Genomic DNA, 23,488 nt, shown 5'->3' with positions numbered 1-23,488 from the left:
ACAAAGTCAGAATTTTGTCTTTGGTTTCTACAAGGCTTTCTCAGTTGACCCTTCGTATGGAGTTTGATTGACAGGCAATCCTATCAATCATAACGCAGAATCTGCCATTTTGTTTGACAAACAAACCAAACAGGAGAGTAGATTAACATCAGTGGACTTGAAAATGAAATATATCACGTACTGACATCTTTTTGCAGTTTAAACAAGATGTTATGGTGTTCATTCATGTTTACTTTGCGCTTTAACTGTTGCCAAGTTTCCCCAGGAATTGGGCTACTTTAACACTGTTGCCGCAGATTGAAGCGACCGCAAAAACTACATTTATCCCCTGGAATAATTTTACCAGGGGAACCTTGACAAACAATTTTTTACGTGGGACCCCCTCGAAACGCGATTGGGGGGGGGGGGGGGGTTGTTGTGAAAACCTGGCAACCCTAAATGAGACACATTAAAGAGCCACAAAATAGTATTTATTGATGGAATTTCTAAAAAAATGACAACATTTGAAAGCTGAGACTTTGTTTCATGCCTAAAGTAACTTGCTCTGTCTTGTCTGTCGGTGGGTTGTCAGATGTTGCTTTCACTGTGTGAGAATATGTGTGCCATGAGAACGGCATGGCTTGATGGACATAGCAACAGTAACAAACCACCTTTATTTTTTGGTAATTATTTAAAGGTACAAAATGTTTGGTACCTCAGGTTGGTATATACATCTTATTTCAGATTATTAAGCAGGCTGGATGTTGTTTTTACCCCTAAAGTTTAACTCAATTCAATCTGTAAAATTTAATTGGTAAAGTTCTGGCAAATACAGCTGCAATTTTTTTGTATTATTATTACAGTGATATGGATGTGTCCACAGTTCATATAGCTTTATTTAATTCACCTGAAATTGGATGTAAGAGACATAATCAGCGTAGACACATCCAGTATTCAGAGTATTGTTTAAACAACATGGGTTTTCAATGACAGATTATTCCAGTTTTAATAAAACCAATTGAAATAAAAGTCTGCCGCTACTATCTAGCATCAAACAAACAATCTATCTATCTATCACAATTTGCTGCTGCATAAGCTTTAGCCAAAAGTAAGAAGCACAAAGCACAAACAATTAACAATTTGGGAAATGTTTTAATATACATCTCAAGGTTACAAATGTGACAATGTCTTTTAGTTTTAGAAGTCATACCAAAAAAGAGCAATGCATTACCACATAGTTTGAGAGCATTATAGCTAATTAAAACTCCCACAGGCAATCAAGGCCTTATTAGTGCGTGTCACAACCTTTAAGCCAGCGCGTCATCTTACGCCCATTACAGTAACTATCCCAGGTATCCCTGCAGACACAAAGATCAACATTACAATCGTGTCAAAAATAAACATGCACGACAGATTATTACACTTATGATAGACAAGCTTGAGGCCAAATCTTTAAAGGGACAAGCAACTTTTGTTAATGTGACAAATAAGCTTTGTCACTTGTGCCTAAGGATACATGCAATAAATACTTGCCATGATTTCAGTCCATCGGATTTCACAATGAGCTTTGCACATTCAACTGAAGCTTTCAGGTCATCCTTAAGCAGATCTATCAGATGGGAAACGTATAAACAAAAGTTAAAAGGCATAGATACAGTAAGGTCAAAAAGTCCATTTACTTTTTTCTAATTTTTACACACATTTTTTCCTTATTATAAACTAGAGTAGTCCATATTTGAAGCAGATCAAAACCTTTCATCCAAGTTGTCCTAAACAATACCCGTTCTTGTCTTAGAAAGAACTTTTTTGATTCACTTGTGAAAGTTGCAATACATAAATTGTATTTAGTATACGGTTTAAACCTGAACATAAAATCCAGTTAAAGGTATAATGTACCTGAACAGAGAACATTGCACTTGTTCTTTCCACCTGGAGTGCCATCATCGCACCATTTGAAACTGTTTATCTGAAAGATCCCATAGTCTTTCCCGGTATCAGCCGAACGCACTCTGTGGGTCTTAAACCTGCTTTCCCAGTAGGCCGTGCACACATCTGTTGAAATGAAGTTCAAAAGCAAAAGAAATAAAATATATGGACATTTCTACAATACATTGCACTTTTTAAATAAATCCAGCTAATGAATATATATCAGGCATGTCAACCAATACAGGTTTGTATTGAAAATGCAAATAACAAAAGTACTCACAGTTGCCAAGTGAGAATCCCTCAAAGCCATCAAGTCCCTGTTGCTTGAAGATACGAACAACATCACAGCGACCCAGTGTGCGGCTCTCACAGGAGCACAGCCACATCAGACACAAGACCGCAATAGCCACCCTCATATTTGCACTGCTGCTCAGAAAATTCACTTTCAATATCTGCTGTCTGAAGAGGAGTTCAGATTGAGGGTGGATGCTGTTGAGTGGCATTATTTATAAGTCAAATGAAAGGTTTGTGTCGCAACCAATTTTTCACAAGTGCATGTTGGTTGCAGTTGCTTCAGATATGGCGGTTGAGGCAATAACTGATTTTGGGGGCCCAGGGCACCTGCAGGATTTTTAAGCTGAAATTTAAGGCTTAAGATTTGCTTAAATAAAATTAATACCATATGTGAACCTGGACCACAAAACTAGTCGTAGAAAGGGGATATTTGTAGCAATAGTCAAAAATACATTGTATGGGTAATTATACATTTTCATTTAATGCCAAAAATCATTAGGATATTAAGTAGATCATGTTCCATGAAGATATTTTGTACATTTCTTACCGTAAATATATCAAAACTTAATTTTTGATTAGTATTATGCATTTCTAAGAATTTCATTTCGACAACTTTGAAGGCCATTTTCTCAATATTTAGATTTTTTTTGCACCCTCAGATTCCAGATTTTCATATAGTATAAATCTAAATTTCAAAAAAATTACCCTTATGACTGGTTTTGTGGTCCATGGTCACATATAAGTGGGGTAGGACAATGTCTAGAGTAACATATTAAACTGTAAAACTACTAAAAATCATGATTAAAACAGTTTAGACAGTGATTTTCAAAAATGATAAACAACATTTCAGCCTTTAAAAAGGTTTTTTTGCTCACCTTTTTTTTTATTAGAATTGCTTTTTTTTTTAACATAAACTCACAATTGGGAGTTGTAAAGTCAAAATTGCGAGATTTAATCCTGGTTTCACAGACAGGGCTTAGACTAAGTAAGGATTAGACCATAGTTTAAGTAAGGACATTTAAGTAATTTTTATTTTATTTTAAATTCAGACTTTTTTTCTTGCAACTGAGAGTTTATCTCACACACATCTGACTTTTTTCTCCAATTTGTGAGATATAAACTTACATTTTCAAGTTATAAAATCAAATTTTGAAGGAAAAAAAGAACTGTTATGTTCTCACAATTGCAAGTTTATATCTCACAATTTTTTACTTAAACTTTAGATAAAAAAACTCACAATTCTGAAAAAAGTCAGAACTGTGACTATATCAGAATTGCGACTTTATTTGTGAGTTTGTCTTGCAATTCAGACTTTATAACTCACAATTGTGCGTTTATATCACGCAGTTCTGAGAAAAAAAATGTGAATTATGAGTATATATCTCATAATTACGAGTTTATAACTTGCAAGTGCGAGTTTAAATTAATTTAAATTAATCAGAATTGTGAGTTTGTATCTCGTAATTCTGACTATTTCTCAGAACTGAGTTTATTTCTCAGAATTACAACTTTATTTCTTAGAATTGTGAGTTTATTCCTCAAAATTTTTACTTAAACTCGCCATTGCGAGTTTATATCATACAGTTATGAGAAGTCAGACAGTTTGTATCTCGTAATTCTAAGAAAAAAGTAAAAATTGCAAGTTTATCTCTCACTTCTGACTTTATAACTTGCAATTGCAAGTTTTTATTAATTCTAAGGAAAAAAGTCAGAATTGTGAGTTTATATCTCTTAATTCTGACTTTATTTCTCAGAATTGAGTTTATATCATGCAATTCTGAGAAAAAAAGTCAAAATTGTGAGTTTAGTCTGACTTTTGAATTTAATTGAATTTTTCAGAACTTTGTTTATATCACGAGTTTAAAAAAGTTAATTGTGACTATATATATCTCACAATTCTGAACTCAAAATTGCACTTTTATATTTGACAATTCTGGAAAAAAGTCAGAATTGTAAGATATAAAGTCGCTTTTTTATTTTTTACTCAGTGGCAGAAACAGACTTCCATAGAAACCAGCGTCCATACCATACACAGCATCTTGTCTTTCTGTCCCCAAATTTAACAGCTCTTTAAATCATAAATTAAGACTTTTTTGTACAATTTAAGACTCGTTATGGCCTTAAATTTGATACACTAAATTGAAGACATTTTAAGTCTTTTTAGGAACCCATGAAAACACTTTGGACTGTTTTATTTTTATTTCTAGAACCAAAAATTATCTAAATCTTTTCCAGTTCCTCTACACATAAATAGATCAAGACAACAGTGGACAAAAGATTAAACCCAGTCATAATTTAGCTAATAAGAGCAGCATATAACAACATTAAAACAACAAATATATATTGCTTTTTGATTTTTATTCAGAAATTTCCATACAGGTTGTAATACGCCTTAAAAAACAAACATAAAACCTATGGCCAAACTACGCTCTTGGTCAAAAGTTACAAGTGTTTTTATCCTCTATCCAAACAGCCTGAAATAACTGTAGGAATTTGTGGAGACACAATGTGAAAAACAGTTGTGAAAAAACGTCTTCTTAATGCAACGTAATGTGCAATTAACTGACAATAACTGCAAAGGAAATGGAGAAGATGAGCATGTGTCAACAAACAGCTCAACCGGCCGCTGTGCATAACCACAAACAGCCCTTAGAAGGAAAGACCTGCTGTTTGGTTCTCTTTAATTAGCATATTGTAGGTGTACTTTTCATATGCATATAAAAGGCAGAAGAGTATCAAAAGTGTTAAAAATATAATTTTGATATAAATGAACTATGATCTGACATTAGATCAGATGAAAGAAAAAAGATTCAGTTAAAACAGTCCTATTTAAACAGCACAGAAACATAAGGTATCGTGGAACGCAAGTTAACTTTGTAAACTGGTGTGTATGTGTGCTTAGATTAAACATTATTTATTATTATTATTATTATTTTGACTAAGTGGCAAAAAGTAAATAGTATTGTAATAATTTAATACACATTACAATGTTATAATTATATTATTAAATTAATTAATAAATTATAAAATATAAAAAAGTAAATACATTTAAATAACCCCCACAATTTAGTAGAATACTTGAAAATCTTATTTATTTAACCCTTTATTCAGTATAATCTGTCCAAAACCTCTATTAATTAATGTGTCTATAAACTGTGCTTCAGGGACCCTAATGTATGATGTCAAATGAATATTTTAAATATTTAGTCAACAAAAAAATAAGTAAATGATAAGAGAAGAATAATAGGATGTACTGTAAGAGCAGGTCCCGTCTTATTGACTGTACAGCGGCCCCTGTTGGAGGACAGCGGAAGGGGTGTCAAAGTTCACAGCTTGTCCCTTATTCAAAACCAGCAGCCTGAAGGAGTAACAACAGGTCATAAATACCTTACTGAATACTTGACATTTAATGACATGATGAGTCACTTGTTATATAATGGATTGTTGCTCCTGACCTGTCGGTGTGCATGACATTGAGCAGGTTCTGAGTGAGCCACAGTACAGTGCAGTCTTTAAACTCTGTGTGGATCAGTTGGCGGACTACGTCCTCTGTTTCTACATCCACAGTAGGAAGGGCGTCTTCCACAAGCAGGATTTTGACCCTTGCAAGGAGGGCTCTGGCCAAACAGAGCAGCCTCCTCTGGCCAAAGCTTTCACAACACAAAAACAGAAAAATATTTAACCCATAACAACCACTTGTTTGTTGTGCCAGTACATAAGGGTTGCCATAGAGAAAAATATATTGTTTCATGCGGCAATAAACCAGAGACACAATCCAGATCAGGACTCATGATTGGTTCCAGGCAGAATGTGAATCATTTCCCTAGGAATGAACACAGCTGTTTTTATTTTTGTAGTATTGTTGAATTTTAGTCAGAACATTTTGTTTTTGCTTCATATTTCAAAATTATACAATCTAGTTTAAATAATGAAACTGCTCCACTGATCTATAATAGATCAGTGAACTGCTCCTGTATGCAGAATCTTAGTTTTGTGGTTGCCTCTAGTTTTAAATGGAAAGAGCATAGGCAAAGCATTAGTCTATATAAAGAGGTTTGTTTTGGATTCTTTATTTGATTTGGGATTTGTTTTCAAATATTTTAAGACCTGTGCAGATTTACTTATTTATTTATTAGAAAATACTAAAATGACACCTTTTCATTAATAATTTGTCTTAAAACTCATTTGTAAAAAAAAAAAAAAAAAAAAAAAATTGCATTATAAAATGAATGAATCGTTACATCCCTAAATTTCACACTGTGGTTCGTTCAACACAAAATAAGCGGGAAAAATGTATCTGAAATCCAATCTGCAAAATTCACTTCATAGAACTTTTGAATAAGATTTTTAATAAGCAAATGAGAAACTTGTTGTAATCTGTGAATGTGATTTTTTTAATGCATTAAATGTTACATTTTAAATTGCATAAAAATAATAAATAAAATAAAAATAAATATTTAAAATGTAACTTTATTTTTTTAATTGAATACTTTTTTTGTATTAATTTTATATTATTAATTGACCAGGACTTTATGTATTTATTTATTTATAAGCCTAATAAGTAAATTAATTACAGATTAATATCAATATTTAACTTCATCTATTTTTTCATATGCCTAAAATTTTCATACTGATAACAAATAAGTTAATCGATTAATATTAATATTATGAGCCTAATAAGTTAATTATTAATTAATATCAATTATTAATGTTATCTATTTATTTTCATACTGATAATAAATAATGAATCATCAAATAATTAATATCAATATGTGAAATTTATTTATTTATTTAGGTTTTTATTGTTCATTTAATCATTTGTTTGTTAATTTATGAGCCTGACAAGTTATGCCGAGTTCAGACTGCTCGATTTTCAAAGCAATCGCGTCACAGATGTTTTCACACTGCATGACTATCTGGGGTAGCATTCCGTCGCTGCTGTGTTCACACTGCATGATGGATCGGCGACAGGGGGTTTCACACTGCATGACTTTACAATAGGAAGAATCGCCGACAACTTTGTCCCGGTCCGCAAACTACGTCTCACAACCAAACACACGCGAGAAGTGACATGGAAACAACGCGAGGTCAGGCGTGCAAGTTCTCACGTGAGACTGGGATTATTATAAAAAAAAAAAGGTAGCCCGCAAGAAGCTTGTCGTACAAATTGCATGTGCACTCATTTGCAGTGAAAAGAAAAGAAGCTGAAGCTATGCTTGTTGATATTGTGGTCTATACCTTCGTAACTCCTCCCCCAACTTCCCGCTGGCCTGGATGTTGCTGTCTCATTGGCTGTAGGTAATCGCTGATGTGATTTTCAGTCAGATCACCTTTCACACGGCATGATTTTGAATCGCCGACAGGTCCAGATATTTAGCATGCCAAATATCTCACGGGTGTCGGCGACACGTTGGCGATTCTCTCAGATCGCGTCTTTGATAGTTCACACTGTGTGATTGTCACTCACGTGAACGAGCACCGATTTGCCTGTAATTTCGGGCATTTGTCAGCGATTTCTCAAAACCTGTCGGCGAGTCAAAATCGGGGCTAAAATCATGCAGTCTGATCTCGCCATTAATTAATTACTAATTCATCTCAATATTTAAATTTATCCATTTATTTATAAGTCTAAGATTTTCATACTGATAATCAATAATTGATCAATTAATAATTCAACTCAATATGTAATTTATTTATTTTTGTTTTTATTTTAGTAAGTAAATTAATTACTAATTAATATCAATATTTAATTATCTATTTATTTATAAGCCTAAGATTTTCATACCGATAATAAATAATGAATCAATTAATAATTAATATAAAATTACGTAAATTATTTATTTTTGTTTTATTGTTTAATTGTTTGTTTATTTATGAGCCTAACAAGTTAATTACTAATTTAGCCTTATTAGTTCATACTGATGATAAATAAGTTTGATTTATTTATTTGTTTATTTATGAGCCTAATTATTATTATTATTATTATTATTATTATTATTATTATTATTAATAGCAATATTTAATTTTATCTATAAGATTTCCATACTGATAATAATTAATATAAATACATATTTATTGTTTATTTATAATAAGTTAATAACTTAATAATTTATATCAATATTTAATTTAATATATGTATTAATTATATGCTTTATTTTATTTATATACAAAATAAAAATAAATATAAATATCTAATAAATGTATTTATTTATTTTTATTAGTATATTTTATATACAAGGGCATGACCCAGGACGGACCTGAATTTCTTCCTTTTACAAAATATTATGGTACCCAACTTAAAGATTTATTATAAATATTTTTTTACATTTTACAAAAAATAAATGTTATGATTAAGTAAAAGAAAAAAGAAAAAAAATGACCACCCTGACCTTGACTTAAATATCTCTGCAATACTAATACTATTTTCTACATCAGCCATTTGTATAACTGTACGAAGACCAACTATATTCTGGTACAATGTAATACTTTGAATATTACATAAGTCAAATTGGCCTAAAGCATCCAATGATTTGATTCCCACACACCTGAAAGCGAGGGAGGTCCTCTGTATAGGGTGCAGCAGCTGAGCAGGCAAAAGTCGAACACGCTCCTTCAGATGGCAGAGTTCCAGAGCCAACCACACCTGTGCATCAGTATGCTGAGCGAACGGGTCCAGGTTAGCCCTCAGGGGACCAGAGAACAGTACGGGAACCTGTAACACATGGGACACCATAACTCATTAGTGACTACAATAACTGGATAATGCATGTTCCTGGCGGAGCCGTGGTAAAGCTAGTTTTATATTATGCTCAATATCAGAGAGCATTCCTTCTACCACACCCAGTCAAATAGTTGTTACCTGTCAACACTCCTTCGCCTCCAGTCTTTGATCGGTTTTGCTGTGGCTGGATTGAGCTAGTTCAATCTCATTCTCTTGTATGCAAATATAATATTGTTTGACTAACCTGAGAAATTATTTGTAGATGGCTACGAAGGTCATGTAGACCGATGTGGGCAATGTTTACATCGTCAATCAGCACAGCGCCGCTCCTGGCCTCCACTGACCGCAACAGACAACTAACCAAACCATCGGTATCTGTTTTCCCCCTGCTTACGACACCAATCTATAGATATGCAAACAAACAAAATCACTCGGAGATTTAAATATTGATACATTATTCATAAAAAAATAAAATAAATAATAACTACATTAATAATAAATTAGTGATAATAATAACAACAGTAAAACAGCAAATATATAAATAACGACTGATTAATAAAATATTTTTTGTAAGTTTAAAATTAACATTGATAAATGCAAAAAATAAATAAATTACGTATTGATAATTATTTGTTGATTCATTAATTATCATCAGTATGATTACTGTGTTATGATTATAAATAAATAGATAAAATTAAATACTGATACTATTTAGTAATTAATTTACTTATTATGCTTACAAAAAAATAAAAATAAATTAATTAAATATTAATATTAACCGATTGACTTACTATCAGTATGGAAATCTTAGGCTAATAAATAAATAAATAAATAACACTGATGCAAACAAACAAAAAACACTGAGGTTTAAATATTAATATATTCCATATGAAAATAAAATAAATACATATAATCAGTGAATTTTGTATAAATTATATAAAAAAGAAATTACATTATCTAGAAATGTAACCTAATACTACAACAACTACTAATAATAATAATAAATTAGTAAAAATAGCATAATTATTAATAATAATAATTAATAACACACAAATGAATTATGAATATAACAAAATATTTTTTATTGTAAGTTTGATATTGAAAAGTAAATAAATAAATTACATATTGATATTATTTAGTAATTAATTTACTGATAATGTTTATAAATGAACAAATTAAATATTGATATAAAACTATTAATTTATTATCAGTAAAAAATAAAAAAAAAATTGCTTTTCATTTGCTATTTGTTTGTTGCTATTTTGTCAAATAAATAAATAAATGTAATATTAATATTAATTTATTAGCTCATTAATTATTAGTATGAAAATCTTAGGCTAATAAATATATAAATGAATAAATCAAATTGATGCAACAAACAAAAAAACACCCTGATGTTTAGAAATGAATATATTCAGTATGAAAAACAAATAAATAATAATAATAATAATAATAAATTACTAAAATTGGTATTAATAATGATAAATTAATAAATATTTTTAATTGATTAATATAAAATTATTTTTAATTGATTAATATAAAATTATTTTTTATTGTAAGTTTGACATTGACATATTGATAATCAATCAAAATAAATAAATGATATATTGATATTAGTAATTAATTATTCATCAGTATGAAAATCTGAGGCTTATAAATAAATCAATATTAATTAGTAATACATTCATTTATTAGGTTTATAAATACATTTTAATTAATATTAATTGATTTGCTTATTTATTACCAGTATGGAAATCTTAGGCTTATAAATAACTAAATATCATTGATATTAATTAATTAGTCTTTCATTCATTTCTTTATTATCAGTATGGAAGTCAAGAAAACAAACAAACCAACAAATAAATAAATAAATATTCAAGGCACCTTTTCCCCTTTTAGAATGGTGATATTAATTCCTCTAAGAGCTGGTGTGCAGGCTGGTGTGGAGGCTTCAGACTCATAGTTCTTGAACTTCACTTCTCCATCCTGGGGCCAGTCATAGGGCAGTCTGTAGGTGACTCTCCATGCTGCCTAAGGAAAAAAGGGCCAGTTGGCTCAGTCCATTTCAATGGAGAGGAAATGGCATCCAATGACACTCTGAGGTGACAAATCATCCTCTTTGGAATTTACACAGTGTACACAGTGAATTTGACCACGTAGGGTTAGGTGTGGAGTGGTGTGACCCAGCAAGCACAAAGAAAAATATTTAGTTCTTAAGTATGTATTATGTTACATTGTACCTCCTTCTCCATTTTCACAAATTCACAAAGGTTTTGCATGCTCAGCATGTCCATGTTGATATCAGAAACAGCCTGAGGGTAACAGTGAAGAGCTTCTTTAATCTGAAACAAAATATTTTCATAATCATTATGAATGAAATGAAACCAAACTGAGGGTAGGTATGAAGTATGCAGATGAACTTACATTGAAGGCACAGATCAAAGCCAGAACCACAAGCCCTGAGTCTGGTTTAGTCTCCAGGAGAATCAGACTGACAAGGAACAGCACAATCCCAGCAATGCCATCTAACCGCAGAGCAGCCCAACTGCACACAGAAATATTGTTTTGGCCATAAAACCATTAGTCAAAGCTGCTGTTTATGCTGCAATAAATGTGACGTTTTTATTTGCCAGGTTCAGTAGATGTTTATAGTTTATAGTATTCGTTTAATACAAAAGAATATGTACAATTATTTTTATTTGCTTAAAATACAAGATAACTCAAAAACAGTTGCAAGCACTATAATAAAATCAGTTACAGTTGTGTATGGCACCCCCAGTGTACTGTCGTGGTTCTCAAACTTTTTTTAGTTGGCAGCAGTGTTGCCAAGTCTGCACTGTTGCTGGTTGTTTTTCATGTCCACAGGTTTAAGCGAAAACCTGGCAACCCGGGGTGGCAGGCCAAAACTAAATTTGCAGAGTGTCTACAAGGCTAAATGTCTGTTTTCAGAAACCAACCTTTTCTGCTTTAATTTGTGTATAAACCAACAAACAGTTCAACACTGTTCAATTAAAAGGCTAGATTAACCATTGCTGAGAAGCATGTTGTGTGGAGAGAGGAGACCTGGGCCCGTATCCCTAAAGATTCTGAGAATCCTCTCAGAGAGCTTCTAACATAACCTAAAAATTCCTTGCCAGGAGTTTTAGCTTGATGAAGTGATTCCAGAACATTTTCAGTGAACTCTGAGCAAGGAATTAATGGAAAATCCTATCTAATGAGGAGGTGTGGTTGACCCTGTTGCTAGGTATGAGTCATCATTTCAAAAGCTGTGATTGGTTGATCCTACAAGTTTGATGAAAATTAACTTTTGGTGATAATAAGCAAAGGATGTACCCTCAAATCAATAAACATAATTATACACTCTAATCTTATGCAGACTGTAATTGTAAATAATATTTCACATTCAAGAAAATATCTGGAAAATGAATAGTAAGCTGTAGGGGTTATAGCCTAACATTAGAATCTAAAATATGTGAAAACTTAAGCTCATTACACCCTGCTCAAATAATGATTTGTGTCTTATTTGCTCATATTAATATCCTAGCTGGCATATTTTGTACTTTCACTCCCATATGGACCCCATTGAAAACAAGATGGGCTGTCCTTAATGAAGTAGAAATTGCAACGTTACAACTCAGTGTGGTCTTAACGAGGGTAACACGGCTCAGCTTTTATCAATGTCTGTGATTGCTGGCTGGTCTATTTATGAAGGCTTTGTTAACAAAAACACAAAAAATGGCCATTTTGTGCAGCTGCTTAGGGGAACTCCTAAGCCACTAAAAGTCCTCTTCCCTGCTCTTAGCAGATCTCGCCTTAGGAGCCCTTTTAAGTGCTAGGGATTTTCGTGTCACTTTTAGGGGAAATTCTAAGAAAACGCCATGACTCTGAGAATTTTCTTAGAATTTGGCCGCTAGCAGCCACTTTTTGCACAAAAATTCTTTAGGGATACGGGCCCTGGTCTAACTGGAGAACTTGACCCTACACAGAAACGATTTTGGGTAGCAATTAGGCTGGTTTTGTCAGGGATCACCTCTGACAGTCATGTCTGTTCTGTCTTTGTTTAATGTGTCTTTGTTTGTGTTGTGTTTGAGCACATGGCTTTGTCTTTGTTGTTGTCTGCCATGTGCTCCTCTTGTCCCTCCTCCTTGTTTCCCATTTCCACGCCCCCTTGTTTAGCCCTCGTTTGTCTGAGTATCATCACCTGTTCCTCTAGTTTGGTCCTCGTTTGTTTGAGTGTCCCCAGCTGTTCTTCATGTTTCCTATCCCCTTTATAAGCGTGCACCTTCCCTCTTGTCTTTGCCAGTTCGTTGTGTATTCTACCTCTGTGTCCAACCATCTAGTTTACTGTTTGTCTGCTATTATATATTCAGTTTATTCTCTGTCAAGTTGTTTTGTTGTCTTTTGTCCAGTCCAGTCCTGTCCTGTCCTGCTGACGGTGCTCCTGGTCTGCCCTCTCTGCTAGATGTGAGCATTACCTGTGAGATCTCTACTGTGGAGTCACTTCCACTGAGGTTCCTGTCTGCTAACTTCCAGCTTCTTGCCAGTTCTGCTCACTACTGGATTGTAGCCTGGACTCAGTTGTCATCCTCACCGTCAGGGTGTCTTCAAATGTTTTCCCTGCCTATTGTTTGGACTGTGTTCACCCTCCTTCCTCACCATCTCGTCTTTGACGTCTGTTCAATAAATTACCATCACTAACATTCTGCATTTGAGTCCTCTCTTTGAAACCCTGACAGGTTTCTGGCAACCATGGGTGGCAGGCCTAAACAAAACTTGCAGAGCGTCTACAAGGCTAAATGTCTTACCCTGTTTTCAGCAACCAACCTTTTCTGCTTTAATTAGTGTATAAACCAACAATCGTTCAACACTGCAGCTGGAATTGCTTGCCAGTTCAGTGCTGAACAGGGTAAGAATCTGCCTTGAGATGTTTCAGAGAAGTCAGATTAAAAGAGCACTCTGCAATGACCAAACCTCTCATTAGCAGAAAGAAATTAAAAGGCTAGATTAACCTTTGCTGAGGAGCATGTGGAAAGAGGAGAACTGGCCTAACTGGAGAACTTGATCCACACAGAAACGAGTTTTGGGTAGCAATTGGGCGGGTTTCTGGCAACCCTGGATGGCAGGCCTAAACAAAACTTGCAGAGAACCTACAAGGCCAAATGTCTTATCCTGTAATCAGCAAACAACCTTTTTTGCTTTGTGCATGAACCTACAAAAATCAGCCTTTAATAAAGACACTTTTCTGTCAATAAAGAAACATCTACACAAACGTATGTATACCTTGGGAGTAATGTAACTGAAGTGAGACAATAAAAAAAGAGTTAATCATTAAATTCACTGTTGATTAACTAGGTCAGGGACAGGCAACGTCGGTCCTGGAGTGCCGATGTCCTGCAGAGTTTAGCTTTAACCCTAACAAAAAAAGGGGCCTTCAGCCCTTGTAATTCTGAAGACCTTGATTAGCTCGTTCAGGTGTGTTCGATTAGGGTTGGAGCTAAACTCTGCAGGTTATCGGCACTCCAGGACCGACGTTGCCTATCCCTGAACTAGGTTATTTAATTCAACGTTGGTGCTTTTGTCAATTATAATTATTTATTTTAATCAGCTAATTCGCAACAAGTGGACCTCTTGGAGTCCTTCTCAGACTACAAGCATAAACAAAATGTAAATAAAAATCTTTTTTAACCTTTCTGTGTTGATTTTGTTGTACTTGACCAGCAGGTTTTGATTTAAGGCTTGGAGGCAGTGTGTCAGACACACCTCCCTGCGTTTTGGCCCAGAAAGTGGAGCTTCAACACATTGTGTCAAACACATCATAGAAGTAACTGGGTTTGCCTCCATGCGTCTGATTCGACTGTGTGCTGAAGAAAAACGTGACTAAAAGAAGAAAAATAAATGTTAATACCTGTACAATAACAATTTGTAAATACGTCTCGATGTTAGCTGTTGATCTGCCAATGTATAAACCTTCAGGGGAAAATGACGTACCTGAATACGAAGGAAGAGGATTATAAGCGGGCAGACAGCTAGGCTGAAAATCGGCATGATGAAGCTGATCAAAGCGGTGGTGATCAATACATCCAAAAGACTCCTCAACCAGCTGTGCAAATGTTTGGGCAGATCTTCATCAATCACCTGCATATCCTAAGCCAATATGAGATCACAATGTTTGGTTTTGTTCAAACTGGATTAAGGAAGATCTATGTTGGTTATTTCATCATATTTGGTTGCATCTGTTATATAACATATACTTCCTTAAGGGCACAACAGTGATGACCTTCTACTTCTGGGAATCTAACAGGCATTTCTTTTTGGTTCAAATGCTTTAAGCTCTGCTCAACACTGCCTCCTGGAGGACAACACTCACCTGAGTGAAAGCTTGCAATAGTCTTGTTGTTTCTGTCCTCTGGAAATGCACAGGCCTGTGAAGAACATCTGACAGAAGCTTAGAGTGTAATTTATGAGATGCCCTGAGAAAAGCGCAGGTCAGAGAGTAGGTGGCACAGCACACCAGGAAGGCTGCAATACAAAAGCATATTTTAGAGATAATTTCCTACATTTTAATGGCACTGCTTAGTCCTAATAAAGGTTTTTGTTGAAATGCCTTGGATATATTGTCAAGCATGTTAGTAGAACAGTGGTACATCTATTTCTTCAAATTTTGAGTGATGAAGACAATATTTCAGAAAAAAAGAATTTTTAGATTGTTTTCTAATTCTATATTATATATATGACAAAAAGAAAAAAACTCTCAAATATGAAACTACAGGTTGACAATAACCTTGCAGGAGTCCGAGCAGTGCGTACGCAGACAGTCGGGAGTTTCTGAGCTCTCTCCACCCTTCCAGACCTTGAACTTCTTTGGCTTCATCCGTCCACAAGCTCAGAACACCATCTTGTGCTAAACTAACAGCACACACAGACAGGTATAGAAGCAAGGAAACTGACACCCAGTGCCAGCTGAAAGCCCTCAAATACAGACTGCAGGCCTCTCCAATACCCTGAAATTACAAAACCACACCATTACACAATATTCACAGCAAAAAGAACCTCTTAGGGTTAGTTCACTGAAATACATTTTTATAATTTTAATTTGTTTTCATAAAAACTTTGTTTTTATTTTGGGGAAACATCAGCCCAGACATTCTTCTATAAATACATTTTGTATTATTCTTACAGATTTTGAATGGCATAAGGGCAAGTAAATGATGACAATTTAAATTTTGAATGAACTATTCTATTAACTCATAATGTAAATTTATTTATTAAGCAGATTAATTAAAGGAGTTTAATAAAAAAAAAAAACTTTTTAAAATTCTTGACACACACATATATATACACACACAGCCATTTAAAAATTTGGGATTTTATTTATTTATATATATTTTTTAAGTGTCTTATGCTCATCAAGAATGCATTTATTTGATCAAAAATACAGAGAAAAATTTTTAAATTGTGAAATATTATTAAAATAATGAATAAATAATTAATAAATTAATAAAATTTGATTATAATTTATCCTAATACACTTTAAAATATAATTTACTTCTGTGATGCAAAGCTGAATTTTCAGCATCATTACTCCAGCCTTCAGTGTCACATGAAATCATTCTAATATGCAATGTTGGAAAGTTGTGCTGCTTAATATTTTTTTGGAATCTGTGATATGTTTTTTAGGATATATATATACTTTGATCACTTTTTATTCATTTAATACATCCTTGAAGAATAAAGTATTAATTATTTTCAAAAAAGGAAAAAAAAAAATGGACCCCAAAGTTTCGATATTGTTAGATAAGATTTCTTCAAGAGTGCTGTTCCTTTTAACTTTTTATTCATCGAAGTAATCTAAAAAAAATACCACTGTTTCCCAAAAAATATTAAGCACAACAAATCTTGCCAACATTGATTATAAATCAGCATATTTAAATGATTTCTGAAGGATTATGTAAATGACTGAAGAAAATTCAGCTTTGCACCATAGAAATAATTTATACTTTAAAGTACATTAAAATAGAAACCATTATTTTAAATTGCAATAATATTTCACAGTATTACTGTTTTTTTCTGTATTTTTGATCAAATAAATGTAGCCTTGATGAGCATGAAAATTTTATATAATTTTAAAGAAGTTTAAGAAAGTCAAATTATCTAAAATATTAAATATTTTTAAATATATTAAATATAAATTTTTTTAATGAAAATAATTTTTTGGTACTTACTTTTTGGGATAGATAGTGATTACTTTTATCATCAGAATGACTGTGCTTATCTTTACACCTGTAAAAATCAATACATGGAGAATATTTAGACTATAAAAATACAGTGTACTTGAGGTCAAACTGCAGCACATGCATCAACACAACAAAACCACAGGCAGGTTAGAGAAACATGGTGTAGCTTGTTGATGAGGATAATGCCACAACAAGCTCAATTATTGTGATAAAAAAAAAAGTCGGCAACCCTGTTTAGTCAGGCTCTTTTACCGGTCCCAACTATCCTGTGACCAGCAATAATCCTTTCTTAACCTGCACTACCCTTCATGACTAAACCACAAAGGCAACTCTAGGGCAGAGAAAACAGTGTAAGAAAAGCATGATACATTCTCTCAGGGGGATCAGAAAGATATTAAAATCAGAAGCACTGCTAATGCTCTTAAATGCACTGATGTTTGTCTTGGATTAAAGCAATTGTAATATATTAATTCTGGATCTGTACTGGACAACCAAGACTGACAGGTCAGGTCACGCACTGTGCTTTACACAATGTTCTGGACTCTGCCTAATCAAATGGAAGAGGATAACGTAACGTACACAAACATTTGTATTTCTGTTGAACATTCAGCTTTGCCATCACAGGAATAAATTACATTTAAAAATATATTAAAATTGAAAACATTGTTATTATAAACTTGTTTTACTGCAAAAAGAATCCTTAAAAACGTGAAAATGTCTTATAGACTCCAAGCGTTTAAATGAGGGTGTTCAATAGATTAATTGCAGTGCATTATAAAATTATGAATATATTGTAAAATACAAATAAACAAGTACCAACTTACCTGTCACATGGCTGCTGGAAGCCATCAGATGGAAGCTCTTCTGTAACACATGACAGAGTGACACTTTATAGCTTTTACAACAAGACAAATTTCCACTTACAAAAAAAAAGTGCATCAGTGAGTCTCCAAAAATGTTGGTTACCTTTTGTAGTAACTAACTGAGTGGTGCCCAAGTCCTTTGTAAGAAACATCTTCTCCAGATGGCAAAGAGACTGCTGTGCCTGCATAAATGATGTTGAGATTAATTAATATGAACAAAAATATGAATACAATTCTTTAAAAAAGTTTTTGATGTTATGTCACATGCATGCTACCTGCTTGAGAACACACAAGAGCCCAGGGAGCTCCAGCAGAGCTGTGCGGAGCAATCTGAAGAAACAGAGGGATGTAAAGATCTGAGACGGTGTGAGAACATTCCCATCATCCACCAGCACAAACACACCAAGACTAGAGAAACCAACCTGCACAGAAAGTTAAAGAGTATGGGAAATATGGGTCAAATAAGATATTACGTTCACTGTCCAGTCACAGGTCATGTCCATTCTGATGAAAGAGCGGCATGATGGGGACCAAAATGTTCTGACCTCAGGTTGTAATCTATGATAGACTTTGATTTGGGTTTTAATCTCAGAGCTCTGTGGATTTGTTTACTTGATAAGCCCCTGTGCATCTGGAGAAGAGAGGCAAGGTAATTTGAAGTCAAAAATCACAGAGAGGGTAGATTAGCAGTAGTAAGTAAAAAAATGATTTTTAAGAAGGATATGGAATATTTGGACACTAACCAACAAGGATTCTAGATTAACTAGATTATTTACCAAATTAGCTCTAGAAAAACACCTGATGGTCAGCCCATCTTGCTCTTGAGGGTATTTGTCCTGAATATCAAGCACTTACCAGGAAAGGCATACAGATAGAGTTAAGCATAGATAAGGCTGTCAGATATCCCAGAATTCTTAGCATCTCCAGCTCCCTCGCCCGTGACTCTGTAACTCTTCGATGGAACCAAGACTCCCAAGTGAGATATTTCAGCGCCTACACAAAGACAGATTAAAGTTGGCATAGAATTAAAATATGCTTTCCAAATGCATGCTATTGATCTTATTGTAAACACATCTGCCTCCAAACAATTAAAAACTGATGGATTGAACCAAGTCCATACCCTACATTTTTTATTTTTCGACAATCTGTTTTACTTAGACGTGAGACACAATACAAAAGAAATCATCCGTTTCTACTTCGGCTTGATTCTGACGATAAACAGAGCAGTTACAAAACTAATGAATATAGAAATAGGTAATGTCATGACAGATGCTGAGGTTTTAGCTTGCTGAAAATACAAAGACAGGGAAATGTTTAATTGCATACTTTTGAGCTGCCGTAATAAACATGATATGTAATTTAAAAAGGCATTAAAGAATTAGCTCATTTCCAAAATAAAGATTTCCTGATAATTTACTCACCCCAAGTCCAAGATGTTCATGTCTTTCTTTCATCAGTCGAAAAGAAATTAAGGTTTTTGAGGAAAACATTCCAGAATTTTTTCTACATATAGTAGACTTCAATGGGGATCAATGGGTTGAAGGTCCAAATTGTAGTTTCAATGCAGCTTTAAAGGGTTCTACACGATCCCAGCCGAGCAATAACGGCCTCATCTAGCAAAACGATCTGTCATTTAAAAAAAAATATATTCTATACCATTTAACCACAAAAACTTGTCTTGCACTAGCTCTGCAAACCATTGCGTAATCACGTTGGAAAGGTCATGTGTGGTTAATTCTTCGTCTCTGTACTCCGGTTCAGAAAAGTAGGTTAGTGTGAAAAAACTCCAGCTCAATTTCTCCTCCAACTTCAAAATCACCCAATGTTGTTTTACCTTTTTTTAAAAGGGCGTTTGACTTTCTTTGCATGTTTGCTTTGTAAACTGGGTTGGTACTTCCACCTATGTTATGCATGACTTTTCCAACATGACTATGTAACGCGTGAAGTCGAGCTAGAAACAAGCAAAACAAGCATTTGTGGTAAAAAAGTATAGAAATGTTTTTTTTATATAGAAAATGACCAATTGTTTCACTACACAAGACCCATATTGCTCAGCTAGGATCGTGTAGAGCCCATTGAAACTGCAATTTGAAGTCCCATTGAAGTCCACTATATGGAGAAAATCATGGAATGTTTTCCTTAAAAACCTTAATTTCTCTTTAGCTAAAGAAAGACGGACATGAAAATCTAGGATGACTTGGGGGTGAGTAAATTATCAGGAAATTTTATATTCTGGAAGTTAACTAATTCTTTAACACTTTCATTATTAAAGAATTACAAAATTTTCTATTATTTCCAATTAAGCATTAAATAAAGTATGCATAAAACGGCTTGTATGTGGGTGGCCAATATGGAACTTTTACACTGAAGCACTGAATAAGAGAAATGACAAAAATAAAACCATTACCGTCAAACAGATTTTGTTAAAAAAATTAAAAATAAAATATCACCAAGACACCGAAGTTGCAATTGGATTTTCACCCTACTGATGTCAAAGCAAAACGGTTTCTCAAATGAGAAAAAGCGTGAAGCAGGACTTGATGTTGTCCATCAGGAATTGATTGGATCGCTGTCGTTTGCTAATTGCTGCAATCTCATATGAGTGACAGGTTGCTGAAGGCCAGGAATTATTGTTTCGCCCTCAAGCAGACGCACGTCACAGAGATGTTGTTGCAAGGAGAAGGTGAAGTTACTTATTTTGGTAAAACTTATGAAGGCATATGAATTAAAAAAAAAAAATTCAGTAATTCAAGCAAAAACTAATCTTGACTTTTTTTGTCCTTACAGCAGGAAATATACCTCCAATCTAAATTAGCTCATGCTCAGATACGTAACTGAGCCACCCTTAGACCGAAATCCTACAATCACCTCTGATTGGGATTGAAACAAATTCAAGAGTTAGGACTATAAATGTCAGGATCAAGGATTAGAAGCAGAAAAGACCTGGTATTTATGCAACATTTCCTTGATCAGTTGTTCACTCCTTTCTCTGATGATCAGCTGAGTTCTCTGAGGAACAACAAAGATATATCAGCATCACAGCATAGACAGAAATACACTTCATCTCTTATTTTATGCATGCATGCATACTCTAAATGAATTTCTGAGCAGCCACGCCATACTAACCCGAAGCTGTTTGGCTTTGCGCTCCACTGCTGAGTTGACAGGAATGAGGACTAGTATTAATGCCACCCCCGCTAGAACACATGGGCCCAATTCGCCCCACAGTAAACCCAGATAGAGAGCGACTCTCAGGGGAGCAGACCAAAGACAAGCTAATGGGACCACCAGCTCTGACAAATATTCAACCTCCCTTAATACATCTGTCCCCTGAGTGGTGTTGGATTGCTGCCGAGAACTATGGGAAACAGACAATGTCTTATGTATAGGAGAAGGGGGGAAATGGAGGGAACATGAACCATGGGATAAAGAAGAGAAACCTTTCAGTATATAAAGAAATGGATATATACTTATTACACTTTCAGTGACATGACAAAACGTTTTTTTGTGAGAAGAATGATTCCGACAGCATACTGATTGAGAAAATGAAACATGAGACATTTACCTTCCTGTAGAGGGAGCCAGACAGAACTGCTTGTGCATTGGCTGTAATTAACCTACTTTGTTTCTCAAAGTGATGCTGAGAAACAGAGCAGCAGCAAACAGCTCCCAACACCACCAGAGAAAATGTGTATCCTGCCCAGTCAAACACAGCCTGCCTCTCACAGAACAGAACAACCCACCTGAGGTTAAAAAACATGTACAAAAACAGATCAGAGAATTTCAGCAGCCATTACTCCAGTCTTCAATCACATGATCATTCAGAAATCATTCCAATATGCTAATTCGGTGCCTAAATTTATTATTTATTATTGGTGCTTATGATAAATGTGACCCTGGACCACAAAACCAGTCATATTTGTAGCAACAGCCAACAACATATTGTATGGGTCAAAATTATACATTTTTCTTTTATGCCAAAAATCATTAGGATATTAAGTAAAGATCATGTTGCATGAAGATATTTTCTACATTTCCTACCGTAAATATATCAAAAAATAATTGTTGATTAATAATATGCATTGCTAAGAACTTCATTTGGACAACTTTAAAGGTGATTTTCTTAATATTTAGATTTTTTTGCACCCTCAGATTACAGATTTTCAAATAGTTATATCTCAGCCAAATATTGCCCTATCCTAACAATTAATGGAAAGCATATTTAGTCACCTTTCATACGATGTATAAATCTCAATTTCAAAAAATTGACCCTTATGACTGGTTTTGTGGTCCAGGGTCATCTGTGAATCATTCTAATATGCTGATTTAGTGCTTAACTTTATCAATTATTATTGATGTTTAAATGCAGACTTTTTTTGCCTAATGTTTTGCTGGAACATGATATTTAAATTGTTTTTACTGTATTTTTGAACAAAAAATGTAGAATTATATTCATACCTGAGAGTCAGAGGACCTAAAATGCTAAAAAGATCTGTTGACAGTCTCAGAAGCACAACTCTGACTAAAGCTGGACAGAATGTCACCCATATTGCATAAAGGAGAGAGTAACCATTATTGGTTTTACTGGAGACCAGCAGTGACTCTCTTCCAGAATCCTCTTCTAGGTCCAACCCCTGTATAAATCAAATATTAACATTAAATATAATTCAAAGCACTCTTTTCATAATGAAAACAAGCACAGCAGAGAAGGTTGTCTCTGGCTCTTGTGTATTTTCACAGTTACCTCATTGTAATTCTGTTGTTTTTCCCACTCACGCTCAAACACAGAGCACAGGGTGTGGACAGGCTCCTCATTATACAGCTTGCAAAGGTTGGACAACTGCAGTGGTCCCCTGTGGCCCATTACAACCACCCTGAAAACAGAAAAAAATGTTAAAGCTTGCTGCGGTTGACAACATTATAGAATACCTCCCTAGTTATAGGCTTAGGCTTACCTATTTATCCAAAGGAGGTTCATACGAATAAGGCTCCCTTTTGACTGTGAGCACAAAACAATCACAAATCTCAGTGCAGAGACAATAGTCTTAGTTAATGATTGAATATAATAAGCATTTATTAAATAAATATGGCAGTGAATAAATATACTTATCAATATATATAAAAAAAACAATTAAACAGTATTGTAAAAATGCAAAAGAAAAACTAATTGTGTACTACTGAAGGAAAATAGTGTCAAACCAATAAATAAAACCCATTCTTGACTACAATAATGCGAACTTCTTAATTTTTTGGCGTCCTCGTGACAGTCTAAATGTAAGAGACATTCAGCTCATACATTGTAAAAAAAAAAAATCAATAAAAGTTGTGCTTACCTCATTTTAGCAACGCTGGCAGCGTCTAAAAACAATATAATGTCTTGCCGCTTGCAAACGACTGCATCTGCGTCTCACACAGCTGGAACAATAGCACCTCACAGGAAAACACACAAAGTAGCCTAAATTTCACGTCAT

General features: G+C 34.0%; 2 protein-coding genes across 2 annotated transcripts; both read right to left on the bottom strand.

Moving 5' to 3' along the window:
* Positions 1–1,111: 1,111 nt before the first annotated feature.
* Positions 1,112–3,101, bottom strand: lyz (lysozyme). Its single transcript, XM_073830961.1, has 4 exons — positions 2,186–3,101; positions 1,876–2,031; positions 1,513–1,588; positions 1,112–1,337 (listed from the first exon to the last, which is right to left on the bottom strand). Exons 1-4 carry the CDS (start codon positions 2,406–2,408, stop codon positions 1,268–1,270), a joined length of 525 nt encoding a protein of 174 aa, XP_073687062.1. The 5' UTR covers positions 2,409–3,101; the 3' UTR covers positions 1,112–1,267.
* A 2,008-nt stretch (positions 3,102–5,109) lies between these two features.
* Positions 5,110–23,488, bottom strand: abcc13 (ATP-binding cassette, sub-family C (CFTR/MRP), member 13). Its single transcript, XM_073830574.1, is given in 24 exon segments — positions 5,110–5,557; positions 5,655–5,849; positions 8,745–8,911; positions 9,165–9,323; positions 10,805–10,951; positions 11,161–11,262; positions 11,345–11,465; positions 14,607–14,797; positions 14,909–15,064; positions 15,288–15,439; positions 15,702–15,921; positions 17,143–17,200; positions 17,979–18,018; positions 18,121–18,199; positions 18,293–18,439; positions 18,873–19,010; positions 20,961–21,026; positions 21,144–21,395; positions 21,583–21,760; positions 22,476–22,651; positions 22,762–22,891; positions 22,973–23,016; positions 23,351–23,432; positions 23,484–23,488. Coding segments are annotated over 24 exon segments (3,090 nt in total). The 3' UTR covers positions 5,110–5,472.

The sequence above is a fragment of the Garra rufa genome, chromosome 24 (assembly GCF_049309525.1).
Source record: "Garra rufa chromosome 24, GarRuf1.0, whole genome shotgun sequence".
NCBI lineage: Eukaryota > Metazoa > Chordata > Actinopteri > Cypriniformes > Cyprinidae > Garra > Garra rufa.
This window is presented reverse-complemented; position numbering and strand designations above follow the sequence as displayed.